We start from the raw sequence: 21360 nt of genomic DNA on the forward strand, positions 1-21360 counted from the left end.
TCATGCGCCCTTCTCTCCAAGTCTCCATCATAAATATTGTTATAGGTACCTACATTTATACAGCCAGCTTCAACTATATACACATATAATATTGTATTAAAAGTACAACTACAAGCATAGTTACAATGTATAAGTTAATTTCGTTCCACCCTCGCCCGACGCCGCATAACATATTAAAATATGTAATAATGTATACGTTGTAAATGTTGTTTTGTTTGTAGAAATGCATTCTGCGGCAGGTACATAAATGAAAGGATGGAATCTAATAAAAAGAAGACGGTTTGGATCCATCTATTTCAACTATTGTCTATGTGTGGGTAAAAGCGTATGCATGTTGTGAAAAGAGATTCAAGTACTTTTTACACACAAACTTCCCACCCGACAATTTATTATTAGGAAGGGGCCCAAGTTGGGTTGAAATCTTTTATTGTAATATATTTATAATAAAAAAATGTAATTATAAATTATTAAATATTTAAATATAATAAAAATTAATTAATTAAATGTAATTAACTAGGATATTTTTACCAGCGAATCTTTTATACTTAACTACCTACCTACTTACATTTCTAAAGAAATTAAAACAGAATTTATTTAAACATCAAATAAGTTTCTTTAAAAATATCATAACAAAAACAAGAAACGAAAAGAACGCTACGTACTAACAAAATATGAAATAAGTACAATATATTAACTTAGCATTTGTTGTACCTACCTACATGCAGCGGTGTACATTTATAAAGTTGTATATATTTAATTACGGTATAATAAAGCATGCGGGGGGGCGAGGCGGCGCGCCGCGCTCTCATATTCCGTATATTGATTGTGTGCGAGGGGGCCGGGGCAAGGAGGGGGCCACGGCGTGCCCCACTCTGTTTTTTACGACACGGCTTTCTGTGTAACATAATAAGTATTTAAAAATTTTTGTGAAATGTTTCGGTGTTATTTGTAAAAATTCGGGAAGTCGGAAATTGGAATAGAGGTGAGAAAATTTCGCTGCGATGATTTTAGTCATAATTACAGTTTTACCGAATATAATATAAATAAAATTTTATAGCTCTAAATTCCGTCGGCGCGTACCTACAGTATTACACTGTCATACCGCGTACGTATAGTGTTTTTTTACGGGCATCGTTCTAAAAATAAGTTGTAATAATTATAATTTTATGTAGCGGTCGCAGCGGCGACGGTTTTCTGTCGATTTTTTATAAGTTGTGAATTAGTGAGTGAGTGTTTGTGGTGGTGCAGATGCAGGGGCTGGTGAGCGACAAGACGTTCCACTTGAAGTGGAACAACCACCTGCAGAACCTCAGTCAGCTGTTCACGACCATCTACTCGTCGTCGGCCCTCGCAGACGTAACACTCTCCTGTCGCGACGGCACTCTCAAAGCGCATAAGCTCGTACTTTCAGCATGCAGTCCTTACTTCGAACAAATATTCAAGTGAGTCATTTATTAAATACACTCTCGCTATTCATTATTCCGGGAATTATAGTTAATTGCATGATAAATAAATTAAATTTGAACTGGCATCCATCTATTTTCGAATGTTAATTACTGAAGTCTCGTTACATAAACACTATTTTAAATATTATTTTCATTTTATCTCATGATAAGAATTTAATTGTTGAACAATTAAAATATTGATAATTTACATTTGAACATAAATGTTTGATAAAGAAAAGCAACTCATGATAAATAAATTATAGGGACAATCCATGTCAGCACCCCATAGTGATACTGAAAGGTATACCTTTCTCGGAGATAAACCTCCTGGTGGAGTTCATGTACAAAGGGTCAGTGGACGTGCAAGAGTTAGACCTGCAGTCCCTGATGCACACAGCGTCCGAGCTGGAAATCAGAGGCTTGGCATATGAAGCGAGGGATAATGCTGCACAGCTCCTCAATGTTAACCTCGAGTACCCTTCGTACAGCCAAACGTCCACAAGCTCGGCTGTTTCTACATCACAATCATTTCCACAATCACGCACCGATGTTGAGAGATTAAAACAAGTAAGTTTTAGCTTTTCATATTACAATATTTTATGGATGTTCGTCTTGTATTATTATTGTGTGGTGTATATGTTCTGCAATTCCATTCATTTACAAATACTGAGCAAAAAAATTAATTTTATTATAATTCTACATGGGCACCTAACTTTTTTTAAGATAACTAAAAGCAATATTATAAGCGAATGAGATTTTTTACTTTGTGTCACCAAAAAAATCATTAAATATATTTAAATATTTAAATCAGTTTAAAGATGATAATGTTATTTGCATTAATTATAAGTAAAATTTTGATAAAATTTTCTGGTATGTCGGTATAAAAAAATTGGATGAATGTTTTGATTCGTTAATGGCTGTTGAATATTATGTTATAATGACATTTATTTGCTAAATGAACTGAAACAAACATCTTAAACTAATAATAATTCTTTTTTCTTTTTAATATGATACATATTTTTATTAAAAAATTATTTATTACCCCATTTCCGTTACTAAAAACCTTGTCTTTGAAATTTTTTCCTCAATTTATTGCTAATGTAAAGAATAAATTTTCAAATGTCATTTAAATTAGATGGTTATTAATAAAGAATTTAAATGCCTAATGGATATAAGTATTATTAGTTTGGGTTAATAATAAAATTCTTCTATAAATATAAAATTAACAGAAGAATAAAATAGATACAGGATGTAATATTAAATAATAATATTATGTATAATATATTCAATTATTATATATATTATATTTTAATTATATATTTCAGGAGAATAATATAGAATGAGATGTAGTAAAAATAAATTATGAAAATTTAAGAAGTTAGGTAACTATTTAATTGATATTTCACTATTTTTGAGGATAAATTATTTGTGGAGTGATTCTATCTGACCCTGACCGCTAAATTTTAGACTCAATTATTTAAATCTTTTATTTATTCATACAACTATTTATAAACTAAATAAAAATAAAATTCAAATTCCCTTAATTAAATAATAAATGTTTTGTATGTTGCTGATAAAATAGCATGTTGCCGATAAATTTGTAATTTATAGGCAAATAAACATTTTTATAAAGAGGTGTAGGTATAATAAATTAAGTAAAGTTTAAAAATCTAAAAATCGTGATTAAATTTAAACGTGTATGTAAATTAATATTAAATTTGAATTTATTCACTGGAAAATTCCTAAATAACAAAGTAATTATTTGAAATATGTACTTAGTTAATAATTAATATTCATTCATAGTAAATATTCAAAATAATTTTAATTACAAATTATTATTTTTTCAGTTAAGGGGGCGCATAAAGCAAAATAACCAATCTTCTATTAGATGATACGTGTAATATGCAAGACCAAATCTAAAAAATAAAATATATATCAAACTAGATGATATGTTCAACGATTCTGTTTAATCAAAAACATAAAATATTAAAATTTACTCGATAAAAAAAAATCACCAAGTTAGCTCTAATTTTCACACTTTTACGTTTTCTACTTGACATGGTAATACTTATTATGATTTTTTTTTCATAAACAATTATATTAAAACATTTGCAAGATATTTGTCAGAGCATTTTGTGTAATTACTTTTAGTTTTGGTTTTATCTGCGATAAACCACTTTTGGCGCTCTTTTTTTCTCGAGATAAACGTTTGATTTTGTCACGATAAAAGTGGTTTATCGCAGATAAAACCAAAACTAAAAGTAATTACACAAAATGCTCTGACAAATATCTTGCAAATGTTTTAATATAATTGTTTATGAAAAAAAAATCATAATAAGTATTACCATGTCAAGTAGAAAACGTAAAAGTGTGAAAATTAGAGCTAACTTGGTGATTTTTTTTTATCGAGTAAATTTTAATATTTTATGTTTTTGATTAAACAGAATCGTTGAACATATCATCTAGTTTGATATATATTTTATTTTTTAGATTTGGTCTTGCATATTACACATATCATCTAATAGAAGATTGGTTATTTTGCTTTATGCGCCCCCTTAAATGATAGTATTTATTAAGTTAAAATTTGAACAGAAAATAACTTCAAAAGAATTCTTGTAAAAGGTGGATTGGCAATGAATTTGGAAAAAAGTAAACCATGATTGTCTGTTGAGCACTCAAACCAGACTGTAGTCTAAAATAAAACATTCATTGTTCTGCTTCAAGTAATGCTAATGACTACTCGAATTTATTGCTGAAGGAACAAAATACATAATATATTTAATATTTAAGTAATACATATTCCAAATATAATTTTTATTCATTCATTGTAATTTAATCCGATTATAATAGGAAGGTACATAGGTACAAAAGGTAACGATCCTGAGACGCCGTATCCCCATTTAATATTTATGCAAAATAATAATAATACAGTAATAATTTAAGTAATAAAAAAAAGTGTTAATAATAGTAATTGAAAATTTCAAACAATAATGAATAGCAGATGTTTGCGACAATGTGATGACGCCATGTTTTCACGTAAATTATCATTAAATAAACATTATGACGTCAGAATAATCTATGCGATGCTATATATAATAATACTTTTTATATAATATATTATTTTTTCGTATATTTATCACATTGAAGACGCTAGGGCTGGCACTTGGCACATGATTGGTTAATTGTATTAAATGATGTAATAAGACAATGAGTCACTTTTCACGAATGGAATATTGTTAATATTATTTCGTTTTCGTGTCATGGCGACTGACAATGATGCACATTTATTCTAGACGTTCAATATTTTTTATACGCCCATAAATAAAATTGGAGGCCCAATCAGAAGGACATTTCTCTTCAACCTCCATGATATTATCGAAGTTATCAAAGGAGTATTTATAAAAGACTCTTTCCTGCAGAGGCTGATTATCGAACTGGTTGTCTCTAATTAATATCATAATAATATGGTAATACAGAATATTTTTTCGAAGAAAACTATTTGAATATATGAATAAATTTTCGATTTTGAGTACCTAATTAAACGTTGGTAGAAAAATGATTTAAAATAATATCATGCTCTATGGATAAGAAAAGTGCTTGTTTTATGTTTTATGGCCAAATAAATATGCGTTTATGAAATAGTAATAAAACATTTACGTAATAAGTTAGATTGAAATAAATATTGCCTATTCTCATAGAAAGATACGCTTCTAGCATATTTTTTACTCTTAACATTTATGTAATGGCTGTACTCGCTTAAAACGTGTGTATTTATTATAATAAACAGAAATAATGACGGGAAGTATTAGTCATTTATTTTATTTACAGCTACGTACTAGCTAGCGTTATCTGTGTGATTATAATCTGTAAAAAGGCGCGAAAAAATGCGACTATTTTGCATGTAAAGAGGTTAATTAGTGTTAGAATATGTAAATGTAAATGATACAAGATATAAAATTGATGTAACAATGAAAGCTTTTTCTCTTTTATTGAATGTTAAGTGCTGTTTTTTTTTCAGTAAACTTAAACAATTTATTAACTCTTAACTTTGAAGCTTTTAAGTAAAATGTAGTATTAGAATAAAAAATGGTCATCCAATTTTAAAAATAATTTATAGCAAACTAATAACTATGTATATTGTATAATTATATAATATATTTAATATAAATATTATGCATTTGATAGGTATTATCGCAAAGTATTATTTCAACATTACTTTAATTCAAGATAAATTTTATATTTCAGATAACTTTAATTACAAAAATAAAAAATAGTGTAAACTATTTGATAAGACAATTTTCTTATAGGTAGGTAGGTAGTTATTTTTCTTTATGATCACAAATGTATGGCTATTTTAATTCATTTATAAAAAAAAATATTTTTATCGTTTATGGACTTACTTTAAATAAATGAATATAAGGTATCATTTTATATATCGAATTGAATATTTAGTAGGCGTGAATCATACAAGCTTAATTTGTTAAATTAATTATTATTATTAATAGATTCCTACTTAAAAATAGCTTATACTATTGATTTCGTGTTTCTATTTCTATCTTTTTATCAACATAAAAATAACTGCTTTAGCTACTACATATATGTATTGTAATTGTTAGGTACTTAATTTCAAAGTACTTGTTCATTAATTAATAAAAAACAGGTGTAGCCTGTGAAGGTAATTAATTTCCGTAGATAGATAAATTTAAATATTTAATTTAATAACGTAGGTATATTTTATTTGTTATAAGATAATCCGTAAATAAGGAACTACATCGATAAATATACGATAATTATTTTATTAATAAATCATTTGGCTGAAAGAAATGATACTAGTGCATCTCGGCCCAACAGGTCGATACCCAACCTTGAACTATTCAAAAGGTTATACAAAAAACATATTTCATTTTAATAAAAGATTTAAAAGAAAATTACTTTGACTACACTTTATATTTATAGCATATGTTTTGTTTTTTGTTTAAACGTAAAATAAATATAGGTTTCTGTTAATTATCTTACCGAATTTAAATTTTAATGGAAGCAAATTACACGTTTGTGTTTTCTTATAAATTATAATATTTCTTATTGTATAGTGTCTATCCCGGGCGGACTCGAATCTGGTAAAAGAATAATAACTATGCATGTCTGTTTATTTGTTCTTTTCAGGTAGGTAGGCCAAGGAACCTGTTTCCCCTTATAGAAAAGCAATAACCTGCATTGTTCTAAAACATACCTACGTTAAACTTTATTATTTTTCGAGTTTCTCGTGTATGTTTCGTGATTTATTCTTAAATAATGAAATAAGACGATTTTATATGTAGTAGTAGGTAATGAAATAGGCATAATAAATAACAATGAAAAAGTTAATTGTTTTTTTATCTACTTTATATTTGATACGAGCTATCCCTTTGAACCTTTTGTACAAAAAGGTTAATATAAAAATTAAAAACTATATTTTATCACATCACATAAGTACATACGTGTTCCTACATAAGTAAATTATAGACTGGTATAAACTGAAGCTATTATCAAAAACGTTCCCATACATAAAATCTTTAATTATTTTCAAAGAAGTCGTTTCCAAAGGTATTGAGTCGTGTTATTTGTTTTAACATAAGTCCCAACGCACAGAGGTACGAAGCTGTGGCTATTCTAGTTACAAAAACGTATAACAAATAGACTTAAATGGGAATGACCTCTGCGACTTGCGTTTATTATAACCAAAATTGCTACGTCATACAGTTACCGAACTTCTTCGGCTCCTAGAATTAATTTTAGAAAATTTAAATAATTTTTAAAGGTACATTTATTATGCTCGACGTTGGATCTGCTTTTGTATGGGATTAGCAATTGAAATCTCTTCTTGAGGGTCGATTTTACATTTATATACGCTGGGAATAAATTATATCGGGCTCCAGAGTTTCGTTTGTTTTAAACTTGTTAAACAAAAGGAATAGTAAGTCTGATAACTATTACAATAATAAATTAACCAAATGCAAATACAAGCTATCTATACTAATATTATAAAGAGGAAAGGTTTGTATGTATGTATGTATGGTTTTCACGCATAAACTACTGGGCCGATTTTGATGAACCTTTTATTGCGAAATATGTACCACGGGCGAAGCCGGGACGAACCGCTAGTTTAAGATATATTCGCGGTTTTTATTACGATTACTGCTTACTCTTATATATCTTAAAATAATAAGTACTTACCTATGTACAATTATTTTAATATTGTAAAGGATAACTCTTCGGTTTTTGTTAGCCACGATTAACGTTGAGTTGATGCTATCGCTACGTTATATTTCTAAGTAAATGTCAATTATGCTGTGAAAGGCAGACGCCGGCATATCTTGCCGTTATTATCTTTTTGTTTTAAAAAATCTGTAGCAACCTTATTTGTTACCATTAACTTATAATTTAGAATGTTTTGTCTTTGTAACGCGTATCTTTTAAGGTACTAAATTAGACGTCGTGATTCATTTTTTGTACCAGATGTTGTTTATTCAGCGTGTAACAGAAACAACGTATTCCTAAACACAGCTCGTGGATTAGGTATTGATTTATGCACTAGAATTCTATCCGTACCTATATAGGTGTTATGTGCGTAGTCCCTTGCGCGCGAACTAATTAATTGTCAATAAAATTTAGGTACATATTTGTATCATTAATTTAATTATTTTTTTTAAGCTATGGATCATAAACACCTCAAAATGTAGTGTAAATTGTAAGTGTCGGTTTGTGTATATTTCATTTAGGAATTGGGATTAACTGTCTGATAATTTTTTTGTTTTCAATAAAATTCAAACCTAGGACATCTCGGTGTAGTATTTATGAATTGAGCACAGAACTTAGAAGGCCTTCTTAATCGATTCAGAAACCAATTCTAAATAACCTACTTTCAGTGTTGCATTGTACCTATTTATTATTTTATTAATGTTTTATATATTCAATGATATCTAAAGCTAAAATCAAAACCTTTATATTTTAGCTAAAGCTTTTAACAACGACGTATTTAGTTGTAAAGTTATAAATTATTAAACGCAATTTAATTTTGATACGATAATCTCATAAAAGCTCCATAACCTGTTAAGTACCCTCTAATGTAAATTATTGTCACTTTATTAGGCACGTAATATCACAAAATATAGGTAGGTAATAATCACATGGGATTGTAGGATACGTTGTAACTTGTAACATTGAAAATAAAGCAAACAAAATATCAAAATCTAGGTTTCTCTAGACTAGAATCTAAACTTCTAGAAGTTATAGAATTAATCATCAAATTATTATGAAGTAGGTATCTAAGTTATATTAAACTTTGTACTATTCCAGAAGCACGTAGGTGTAGGCATTTGTTTAACTATTATAAAGTATTGGTTTTATATGGTTTTTTATTTTTAATAAAAAAAATACAAAAAAAAATTAACAAAACTGTATTTTATTAAAATGTCTTGACAATATTAATTATAAAAAAAATAGGCATATTGCCTTCCGTTCGCTTAAATTTATTTGTACGTTAATAAAGATGCCATTAATAATGCCACCAAAAATATAATGTTTTATAAACGTTTTTATAATAAACATCTTCTATTCATACCGTCCCTTCATGTCAGTTTTATAAATTCCCTTTCTTTTAATTCTCTGAAGACCCAAAGAAAGGGAATTTCTGAGAAGTCTCATGTTTTTATCGATAAATTATTTCGTACATTTTTCATTGTCTGCGCAACGATGGATTAATTTTGAACAATTTTATAAAAAAAACGACAATCTATTTTAGTTATTCTATAAAAAGATTTCCTCAAGGGCTTTTTCAATGTAATACCTATCTACAATCACCTTCGTATTTTTTTTTCTAATAATTTAAGGACTGTAGGTACTTCATATTATTATAATAGCCAATGATGTCATAATTTTTTCTGTGAATAAACTTCATGTAGGTACTTCTTTGTTCAATTAATTTGTAGTTACGCGTTTTGCTATTTGAATTATTCAAATTAAACATAATTTTCCTTTGACATGTCCGTGTTACAATACTTACAATATAACGCAATTTTATAACATAAAATTTGATTATAAAGTGTATAAATTGCGTATTTCTTTTAAATAATGACGAGTAAAAACTCGAAAGTTCTGAACAATGCCAAATATGTATTCATTGGCTTGTAAGATGTAAATGTACTTGCCGAGTGAAAGTTCAATTTGTTCTATCTACAGACAAACACTTAACAATCATAACAATTATTTCTATGATTATTTTATATTTTGTCGATGATTGTAATTCCTAACGTATGGAAGGGCTTAGGAACGCAAACTCATTCATAATAACGGGCTTGATCCTAATTCTGATAATTAGGCGCTTGAATAACGAAAGATGGTAAAAATAAAACTAAATTTAGGAAGGAAGTTTATAGTGTGGAGACGAAAACCAATCTTATACTACATACATAAATCACGTGGTATGTAATGGCCGAGGGCTAGGACATACAAAGTTAATTATATCTTTTTTCACCCTTCGCTATAGGTCACTTGTTGATTTAAACAGACTAGTATTGGTAATCATTATTTTTTATTTTTTTTACCTATTATAATATATTTAATAAAAGAAAAATCTTAAATTGAAATCTTTAAATGGTATAAAAATATGCTTCAAAATGGTATTACCTATAATGAGACGTAAAAAAAACAAATAAAATATATAACGACCCGGTAACCCAAACCTTATACAGACTCGATTTTTTTTTTATTAATCTCCAGGTAATTTTCTGACCAACCAGTAGTGCCGGTGCCGTTTATTAAAACTAAACATGACAATTCAAAACGAGAGAATATGATGTAACTACCGAAAAAAGGATTTTTAGGTCCTTTAAAATTTTTATAGACGAGTTTATTTATAAAAAAAAAAGAATACCGATAGGTTATTAAGGATTTGCTTAAGTTATATTTTTTGGTTTATATGAATCGATCATTTTTATAAAAGTTTCTTAAACAAAATCCAAAGTAGAAACACGCAGTTTCATACATTTTTTGTAGCTATTCATACAATTGATAGATTTACTCAGCTAATTTATATTTAATCACATGACACACACACTTAATTCATCGCATAGAGCATTTTTATTTATATTTATTTAAATTTAAACGTGAATGTCCTTGTTCAATTATTTAAAAACGAAGTTAAACATCGCGCGTTAAATCATTAATCAAGTGAGACGTATTTGCATACATAGACATAAAAAAATAACTATACGTATTACTATTTACTGAACTTATTTGTAAATGAATGAAATAATTATGTATATTACCAACCTAATAATTATTATTTAAATATAAATAATACATAAAGCGAACACCAACCGATTTATTTTATTCTAAATTCTAATTAAAATATTTTATTTTTAAATGTTAAAAAAATCTACCCAGACAGGTTTAATTTTGTCAAAATTAAAATTCGAAATCTAGATTTTTGAATTTATAACGTGAAATGTGTGTTCGATTTTTTGCAATTTTTTGCGATAAATACAAAATGGAATTGCTGAGAATTAGCACATATTAATATTAATGTTTAATTAACACGGATCCTACGAGATATGGGGATGATTTGAATTTTATGTGGTTATCTATAAGGAACAATGGTTTGTAGATACACATGTACCAACAATCGATGATGCGTGCGGAGGAAGTGAGACGTCGCCGTCGGGAGGACATGCCCACAACACAGACGGCAGTCAATAATATATTGGCTGCTGCGGCCCGCGAGATGGAGGAAGCCAGACAGGCTGCAAGGACTGGGGAGAGGGTGGTGGCGAGCATACAGACTGAACAGGATAGCAATGGTAAGTGCGAAATTAATAGAGAAGACTTGGTTGTGGGCCTAGTTGTATTTTTATTTACATTTTTAGGTTTTCGAGGAACTTGAACTTTCTCCAAAGATGTTTTATTATATTATTCATTTTCCATTCATTGCTTTTACTTTTATAGTTTGGGATCAAACGCAATAGCATAATTTCTTTTATTATTTTTTTTAAATATTATTTTATTTATTCATTTTGCAATGTTCTGACTCCTCAAAACAGGTCTAAAAGAACAATTATCCCCAGCACCCACACCGTCAGAAGTGAAACGCGAATCCGAAGACGACAGGCCAAAAAAGCGGATGTCCATAATGTCGCCAGAAGACGACAGGATGCGCGTCAAGAAGAAGACCATGACGGTCCGCTTCCAGGACGAGAAGACTGAGGAACAACCGAATAAGGTCACTTCACCCAGTGAGTATCAATGCTGGATTTTCAGGTGCCGGATTTGAGCCGAATTAAGAGTTTTTTTTTATGTTAATGGTGCTGGTGGCTGGTTGGTGGGTCACCTGATTGTAAGCGATGTTACCATGGTAACCATGTTAATCCCATGGATATATTGCAGAGATAGCCACAGAGTAGAGGAGCCAGAGAGTATTTTAGCTTTTCTGCACCCGTACCATGATGTCTTATAGCATTATTAGGTAATTTCAATGTGGAAAAATGACTGTGACTATATTAGAGGTCGTCACTAACCATATTGGAAAAAATACTGCTGTAGGCCGTCATGGTATCCCACTAGGTAGAGATTATAATTTTTAATTTATTATATAGGTATGTTTGTGAATCTTTATTATATTTTAACAGCCGTACAAATAAAAACTTGCTTATTCAAACCTTATGCAATGCATAGATATGATAAGAATAAATAAAGAATAAGGATGTCATAATTTCTTACAAATAAATTTGGAATAACGTCGATGTATCTATGCTCACGCTATGCAATAGGCGCGAAGCGGCAACGTCGCAATTCATTCACAAAATTATGAAAAACATTGAAATTGTCTACGGTTAAACCTTGGTGCTGTCATTTTGACGCTCGTTTGACTTCGTCGAATTTGTTGTGAAGTTTCATCATACGATGTTCTGTTTATTTATTTTTTAAATATTTATTTGAAATAATTTAAATATGTATATCATTAAATATGCAAGCAAATGAAAGAGAACCCTATCCAATATCCGGAGATCAGAAGATAAACCCACCTTGAGATAGAGAGTTGCCAAATAACTGGTACTCAAAACATACAACTCCAAGCTTAGAAGATTTATATTTTCAACGAAAGTTTATATTATTGTGATAAGTTTAGAAATAAGTGTTTTATGTATGTATGGTTTGGCGCATGTCGTAAATAAATAAATCATTATAAATATAAAAAGGGTTTTTCATAATTTCGTATATTTTGACATTTCATACTAAATTTTCCATTTCAATAGGTACGTAATGAAATTATTAATTTGCTCAACTTTTTCTACTTCTCGTATTACTCTCATTGCTATTATCTCAAATTTAGATTGAAAATAGGTTCTAAAACTTGTAAAACACAGCACAATGTACTAAAAAATACGTTATAACACAGTTATGTCAGACTTATACTAGGGTGGTAGCCGGAATAAGGACGAAATAGCATTAGTATGAATACTTATTACGAAGTTATACTAGGTTTGATTTATTACGTGTTTATTTGTATGATTTTTCCTTATTCTTAGTTTATTCTTTTCATAAAATGTTATAACTCGTTTATTTGTACGGCTGTAACAGTATATCTTTCTTATCGTCGTAGACGTTATGCGAAAACTGACTAATTTAAATCTCAATATTCACACCTCAACAGGACACTTCTAGTGCGTTATTCTATAAAAACAATTTCCAATAACTAGAGACAATTTTTTTTTCTCGGTCGTTTATTTGAAGGAAAAGATAATATGTAGATACTTGTTAATTACCATCCATAATTGGTAATTAAAAGTTTTTTCATCAGACGCTATCGGGTAAATCGCGACTTAATTAATAAAGTGTGAAAATAAATGCGTCGCAATAAATTGTAAATCTCATAAGTTTCGGAATGCACATAATGCCAAATACAGGTTTAATTTCGCGAATATCTTAATTTCGACTCATTTTATAATAAAAAAATGCAAATCGCATTTGTATAAATTAAATTCTTTAATTATTATTCAAATTAGGCTTCCACTAAATAATTAAAGTTTAATCTATTCTTTACAGATGTCTATGTTAATAAGTCTAAATTAATGTTATCTTAAGATGCGAATTATCAAGATTTTGATTCGCAATAAAGATTCGAAATTCAAGTTTGAATTTGGAATTTCAAATTTGAATGATCCCTATTTTTCAAAAAAAAATGTCAAGGTTTTTAGGGTTCCTTTTTACGTAACAAAGTCGATAGTCGGGGTCTATTATTAGCTACAGGGAGAGCGATAGTTAATATGAATATAGGTATTGAGAGCTTTATTTATCAGCCTTAAATTGGAGGGTGTAGTCCCGCTTTCAACCCCTGTCTGCGATATTATATATATGAAAATATGATTTTCACGTTGCCTTTGATGAATGATACTCGGCATTTCGTTTCAATGGAAGCAGGAAATGGTTAAATGCATTGGGATGAATACGCGTATATTTTATGCACATTTTTGCGAAAGACGTGCGTTTGCAGCGTTGATTTATTATTGTAATTCTTTTGGGAATTTTATATAATAATGCATTTTTATTTTAATGATGAATGTTTCTTTTGTAACACATTGGTCTTAATCTAAATATATTATGTAAATGTAAAAACACGTAAATACTAAATAGATCCGCATGTACACGTTAAATATGAATAATATAATAATTTATAAAAATTATAAAAAGTACATTTGGTCATTAAAATCGTTACGCTCAATGAATATACTAACCTCATTTTAGGGAAATGATGTGAAATTTAACTCAAATATTATTGTTTGTTTTTGTTTTCTAATACATACCTACCTATATAATTATAAAATAAACTGTTTTGTTTGTATATAATAATATTATATGAGTTTATTAACGGCGTTGGAATTTAACGGATGATTAGTTACGTAACGTTCAGCAGTCGAGTTAAAAAGTTTGGAAAATCCAAAAGTGCACGCCTCATAATTTTTTTTAATAATTATTTATTAATTATTATTTTTGTTTATTTAATAACAATTAAACCACATCGAATCAGACCCTGAAAAATGAAAGGGTTCTATTCCTGAGCATACTCAAGCGTAAGAGAAAAAAAAAGACTCGATTAGTAAAGTATTTCGGTCGCTATCGTGTTAACAAGAAAAAGGATCCGCACATACAGACACACGGACGTCCAAGACAGAACTTTTTTAAACTGTTTTATAACTAGTTTAAATAACAAAAATGACATCAAAAATATCATGAATGTTAAAAATAGTGTTTTTTCTTAATATGTGTGTGTATGTATTATCTTACAAGTGCAATGTATGATACATAAAGACATTTTAAGTTTGAAAAATCAGATGTTTTGCGCGAAGTGACAGTAGTACCCACCTCAACGCTTCGCTTATGAGGCGTGCAATTAAAAAAACTTTAACATCCTGTGCACGTAATGAAAAATGAAAGTTGGGTACTATTTGAATAATTTAATAAAAAAATGCTAATTAGTATACCTACGTCTATGCAATAAAAAAAGTAGTTTTTTTTAACTGAAATACGTAAATAAAATTTAACACTCCTGTAAAATGGATGCGAAATTTCACAAAAAGTTACGTGTTATTATTTTTGTTTGTTTCACAATTGGCCAGTTTTATGGGAAATTTTATAGTTAACTTTATAAAATGTGTTACTTTTGAAACATGAATTAATAAAATATATACATAAATTTTTATTTTGTGCTAATAAAATCTTATCTTACAGTTTTTAAAAACCTCAAATAAAAATATAAAAAGTAATAAAGCTTTAAATTAAATTGATTCATTAATGATTTGCTTCGCAGTTCTGACGTCATCAGTAAATTAAAAAATCTGGTTTTTAATTTAATACTGATGACGCCTGAACTTTTTATAATGAAAAATTATTACAATGCAATTAAAAATGTTATTCATCCTACGGCTCTGAGTGTTTTTTGTGAAATATTATAAGCGATTATTTACGTATAATATAAATTAAAATAATATAAATCGTAACAAATAATAAATAACTACTTAATTAAAAAAAATGTTTGATTTCAACGAACATTTTATATATTATTATTATTAATTATTTATGTTCTACCTATGTTTACCATACAATATGTCAAAAATAGAATACTGCCAAGTGTCAACTAATAACATTTACATACGTATTAGAAACAAAAAAATCATTAGAATTTTCCTATAAAAAAGAATTACCGCTCCATAAAAAACAAGATTACGTTTTTTAAATATTTATAAAATCCACCCGAATCATAATTTTATCACGGTTCTCTTTATTGCCAATAAAAAATATATTTTTTGATTATCTTCAGGTCATTACTCGGACGTTGCTTTTTTAAAACATTTATATTTTGTATTACGGTGTTTTTAATGACTGTGTTTATGCGAAAAAATATGTACTTTAGAAAAGACAACGTGTATAGGCACAAAAAAAAAACAAATATACATAATTAATGTAAAATGATTTAAAAAATCCTTATAAAATTATCTTTGCATTATTTTTTTTGGACCGTAATTAAAAAATTCGTAAATATCAAATATCGCATACCTACTCGTAAAAAAAATTATAAGTACTGTTAATTATTTCTACAGAAAAATAAATACCGTATAAACTTAAATTATACTTTCGTCATAAATCTTATTTGGATATGGTTCATTATAATAAATGCATATAAATTGCTAAATATTAAGTGGGGTACATATTTTATTAAATATTTTAAACGATACTTTATTTTTATGATTTATTAATACTTTCGAACAGGTTTTACCAATTTTTGTAATGTAGTTTATGGTTCAATTTTTAATTATTATAAGAGTATTTTACAAATTAAAAAATTCATATAATGTTCCACAATTTATTTTATTTCTAAAAGCTTGTAAATTATGATGCTTTATGCAAAAGCTCTTAGTAGAGTTTTAATTTTATTATGATTAAAGTATAGGTTAGAATTTAGATTATTGGTTGCATATGCATCCGACGAACTCACATTTTGAATTCATATTTTATTATACCTACTTATTAAGTAGAATTTACATGGCAACTCAAAATATTCACCACTTAAAATTTCAACAAATCTACAAGAATTCTAATTATCTACTACTAGCTTTCCACCCGCAAGCTTCGCCCGCGCAGTCAAAGAAAATCTCGCATTGTTCCCGTTCCCGTGGGATTTCCGGGATAAAACCTATCCTCTTTCCCGGGGTAAAAAGTAGCCTATGTCCTTTCTCGGGTATCAAAATATCTCTATACCAAATTTCATGCAAATTGGTTCAGTAGTTAAGGCGTGATTGAGTAACAGACAGACAGACAGAGTTACTTTCGCATTTATAATATTAGTATGGATAATAAATACTTGTCAATCATTTTAGACAACGTAAAATGTATCAGCCATGAGCCATAACAAAATATATTGCAAAAGCGAATAGTTCCCAGTAAAAGTCTTGTTCTAAGTGTATGATTGGTGATTGAAAATGTAATTAAACTAAACCAGTTTGAACACGCGCCTTAAAAACATAAAATATACTTTGTCCAAATTAAATAAGGTATTATTTTGTACTATATTGTAGACCTGTGTTTTTTGGTCCAATATTTCCTGGCAATTTTCAGTAATAATTGATTATTTTGATATGGATTCTATGCAATTTAAAATTTATTCTCGCCCGAAAAAAATTTCAAGAGCCAATGTATCAGGCAATTATGACACTATAAATTATTTTTGAAGTGAAACTTCTTTATCGGGGTTGGAAAAAAATTTAGTGTAACATTTTTTCGTTACGCGTGACATTTTTCCATTACGCGCCATCTTTTTCTTATCCCTACCACGCGTCATTCGACGTATTTCTGTAAAGTTGCATATAGTAAATTATTTTTGCAAAAATAAGGTCTTAAAGAAGTTTCACTTTTTACGTGTGTACCTACACTAGTACACGCACACATTTTTTTTGGTATTACTGTATCCATAATTATTTAAACATGTGTATGAATTATAAAAATAATTCGTTAATTATAACCATTTTCTACTTTAATTAATATTTATTATACATAGATAATATAATAAACAGTTATTTTTACGATTTAAAAGTCACAGTTGAATAATATATGCAATTATAACTTTCTCTCGCGGCGTTGTAAACAAAATATGTTACATAATTTAAGATTCAATAAAAGGGTGCCGGGGCATGGGTCGCATTTTATGAATTCCTATGAAAATGAATTATTCAATAAATTGTTTTATCTTTTCGGAACACCCAAAATGATAAAGAAGCTACTAGCTAGGTATGACCTGCATTGTTAATGTCTTTTAAAAATGTTGTCATTATTTTTTAAAACAAAAGTCGATCTTTTATTAAATACATATTTAACATTCAGGGAAATTGCGAAAATACGACTATAGGGGTGTTACTATAAGAAAATTTAATATAGTGGAGTGCATCTGCAAAAGCGTTATTTCTCAACTATATTTTATGGCACGTACCAGACTTACAGTGGGTAACTAGTAAGATTTTTGACTTGAAACTTTTATTTGAAATTTTATTAAGCACACATTAATGTTATTTATTTTTTTATATATATAATAATGATTTGCAAAACTACCTGTTTCATACTAATAAGCGTAGAGAAGTAGAATAATTTATATGCAACGTAGACGGAATATATAATGTCTAGAATTAAAGCATAAATCTTACAGAATCCATGTAATTAATTTGGACACGAAATAGTTTTTCCGCCACAAAATATTATGACGATGTGGATACATATTATTTTTTTAAATCTTTTAGGGCTGAATTTTCAATCCTTGGATAAAACTTATTCGTCGAATAATGTATAAAACTACCATTTTAAAAACGTATTCTAATTGCCCGTATTTGACAGTTTACGTGACATTTTAATATTATCGTGTAATACTTTATTGGACGGATAAGTTTTATCCAAGCATTGAAAAATCGGCACTTATTATACCTAGGTATTATTATGGCTCACCCAATGTGAATCAGTCTTTAGAACAGACGCTAGACTATGGTGCTATATAATCATTATCACAGACATTGTCTAACGATGTCTTGGTTTTTAAACAATAATTTAGTATAATTTTTCATGCTCTGACGGCAGCTCGAGCAATTTTTATTACAATACGATTGCAAAAGCGCTTTTGTATTTAAATTTATGATAAATGCTTACGTATGATTTATACATACTGGCTAGAGAATCGAATTTATATGTTTATTCGATATAGGAATAATTTATAAAAATACAATAAATTGACTTTGAAAAAATACTGACACATTTCGTCTTGATAACGTTATACATAATATTAATTATACGTAATATTTATGGTACTGTTTAGACAGTGAATTCAAAATGCTAATAGATGACATTTTGTTATATATGTATAATTGGAATAAACATCTGCCCATGTAGGTACCCTCATCTATACTAATATTATAAAGCTGAAGAGTTTGTTTGTTTGTTTGAACGCGCTAATCTCAGGAACTACTGGTCCGATTTGAAAAATTCTTTCGGTGTTAGATAGCCCATTTGTCGAGGAAGGTTATAGGCTATATATCATCACGCTAAGACCAACAGGAGCGGAGCAATGCGGGTGAAACCGCGCGGCACAGCTAGTATTCAATAAACTTTCATTTATTTAGCTGACATGTGAAATACGAAATAAATATGTGCTGTAACGAAACATGACGTAGTGGATCTCACCAAGCTATTTATATAATATTGATATGAGTTATTCACTAATCAAATAAAATTTTGTTTGTTTACATTACTGTAGCAAAGGCGAATCTGCAACGCAGTTGGATTAAAGTATGATTATTTTGTTACACGTTTTAAATTTAGTATTTTATCTTAGAGAATCATTTACAATATTAATATTCATACAAGATACATACGAATCGTTTTTAAATGTGATTTATTTGCAATTCGACATGTAAAGGTAACTAGAAAATATAATAAAGGAATTGCGAGAAGATGCCTGCATTAGAAAAAAGAGCATACTCATAAACAAGTTTATGCGTATATCTCCCATGTTATCGCGTCGTCTCATCTTTAAAAAAACTAGACAAAAAAGGACAGTCTATCCATCAATATTTTCATTACTTTGCTAGCTTAAACGGCAACATATACTACACTATATGTTTTATTAATATCTTGCGAGCTTTCTTACAAAAAACCTGCCGGAAAATTTTAATCGCGTTCATATTTTCAAAGGGCTCGCTTTAATATTATATGAATAACCGCGCACTTAGCGCGGTTGAATAAATAATAAAGTTGCAGAACACGTTCCGTTTATTTGTTTTAACTTTTAAACGTACATATCATTGTTCGTATTTCCAACGTTTGTATTAATTATATTAAAAACATCGCACGACTTTTATAAACATTGCTATTTAATTATTAAATACGCATTTGATAAGGTATATTTTAATTCTTGTGGCATGTTATATATTTTTATACGCTAAAATAAAAACATATTTTATTATTTATCCAGAGGCAAAACGAGTTCTGTTTGAAAAATTTAATAATTTTAGCAAATGTGACTAACACTCACATTTGCTAAAATTTCGAAGATTTTTGTCTTAATAATTCGTCCTCCAGGTCCTATCCTGTTTGTATATCTCACAGCAATAAATCATGTCTAAATTTATTTATTTGTAATCTGACTCTAAATAAGAATTTAGAGGGGTCGACGATAAACTAATTTTGTACATTACGTTATCAATTAAATTTATACAAAATCTTTTAACTTTATGAAAGATAATTTTCTTATTTTAGACGCGACAAACAACGGCGACTCGAAGGACGCAGAAGGAAAGCCGGGCGGCATCAAAGTTGTGCAATTGGCCGTGCTACAGAAACCCACCAATAATGAACATGATGATTCTGATGGTAAGGAATTTTAAATATCTACGTATTTACAATAAAAAAACTAGACTATTACTTACGCTAAGAAATATGTACTTACAGTAATGAACAATTATGTTTCAAAATTAACTAACCTAACTGTTATAAATATAAAGTAAATATATTGCTTTTATTTTGCATAATGAATGTTCGTATTTGTATAGCTAAATGAAATAGACTTTTTTTGCATCATTTCTAGACACGTGGATATTAAATTAGCATATTAATGATTTAAATATTTCTCTTATATCTCACATGTCACGATAACGCAGCATGGATTACCATGTTATAAACATGCATAATGCATATTATATTTGGCCTAATACTAAAATCCTTTTAACGCTAAATGCATAGATATCTAATATAGCTATAGCTGTACACGCTACGCTATATAGCTGTACTGTATGAATTATATTTGTACCTGTTACTTGTCACTGTTTTCGATCCGGCTCGAAGGATCAATAAACCTTCCCACCTAACATCTAAACACTTAAAATAGTGAGACTGGAAGAAAAACTTTTAATAATGTACTGGTACTGGATTACTTATTCGAAAAAATATTCACAACCAGCTGCCTGGGCAGACGTTGTTCTGCCCTGCCTCCATAATTATTATCCTTGTGCTTGAACAGAAACGTTACATAAAAATTAACCAAGTTGGTCAAGCCGTTCTCGATTTTTACGCTTAGCAACACATTTGGAGATACATTTTTATTATAAAGAAGACTGACTAGCTTTCCGCCCTCGGCTTCGCCCGCGTTTTCAAAGAAAAATCTGCATAATTCCCGTTCCCGTGGGATTTCGTGGATAAACCCTATGTGCTAATCCAAGTTACCCTCTATACGTGTGCTAAATTTCATTGTAAACGATTCAGGTGTTTGCGTGAAAGAGTAACAAACATCCATCCATCCTCACAAACATTCGCATTTATAATATTAGTAGGATGGTTTTAGCACAGAAAAGTT

The 21360-nt window shown here is 28.8% G+C and overlaps 1 protein-coding gene across 3 annotated transcripts in view; it reads left to right on the forward strand.

The window, feature by feature from the left end:
• Positions 1–805: 805 nt before the first annotated feature.
• The window catches only part of LOC149481247 (uncharacterized), a 33501-nt gene continuing 12946 nt past the window's right edge, over positions 806–21360 (forward strand). Inside the window, exons 1-6 of one of the 3 annotated variants that reach the window (XM_089705561.1) lie at positions 806–982; positions 1249–1442; positions 1709–2012; positions 11089–11281; positions 11522–11713; positions 20268–20381. In XM_089705561.1, the coding sequence (XP_089561687.1) occupies positions 1249–1442; positions 1709–2012; positions 11089–11281; positions 11522–11713; positions 20268–20381 (997 nt within the window). In that variant the 5' untranslated portion in view covers positions 806–982. The remainder of the gene's footprint in view (positions 983–1248; positions 1443–1708; positions 2013–11088; positions 11282–11521; positions 11714–20267; positions 20382–21360) is intronic. The other 2 variants (XM_089705559.1, XM_089705560.1) reach the window with 2 other exon arrangements.

Source organism: Colias philodice, chromosome 17, assembly GCF_061535455.1.
Source record: "Colias philodice isolate Cphi_HAF_F1 chromosome 17, ilColPhil1 Martin Lab GWU primary, whole genome shotgun sequence".
NCBI classification, from domain to species: Eukaryota; Metazoa; Arthropoda; class Insecta; order Lepidoptera; family Pieridae; genus Colias; species Colias philodice.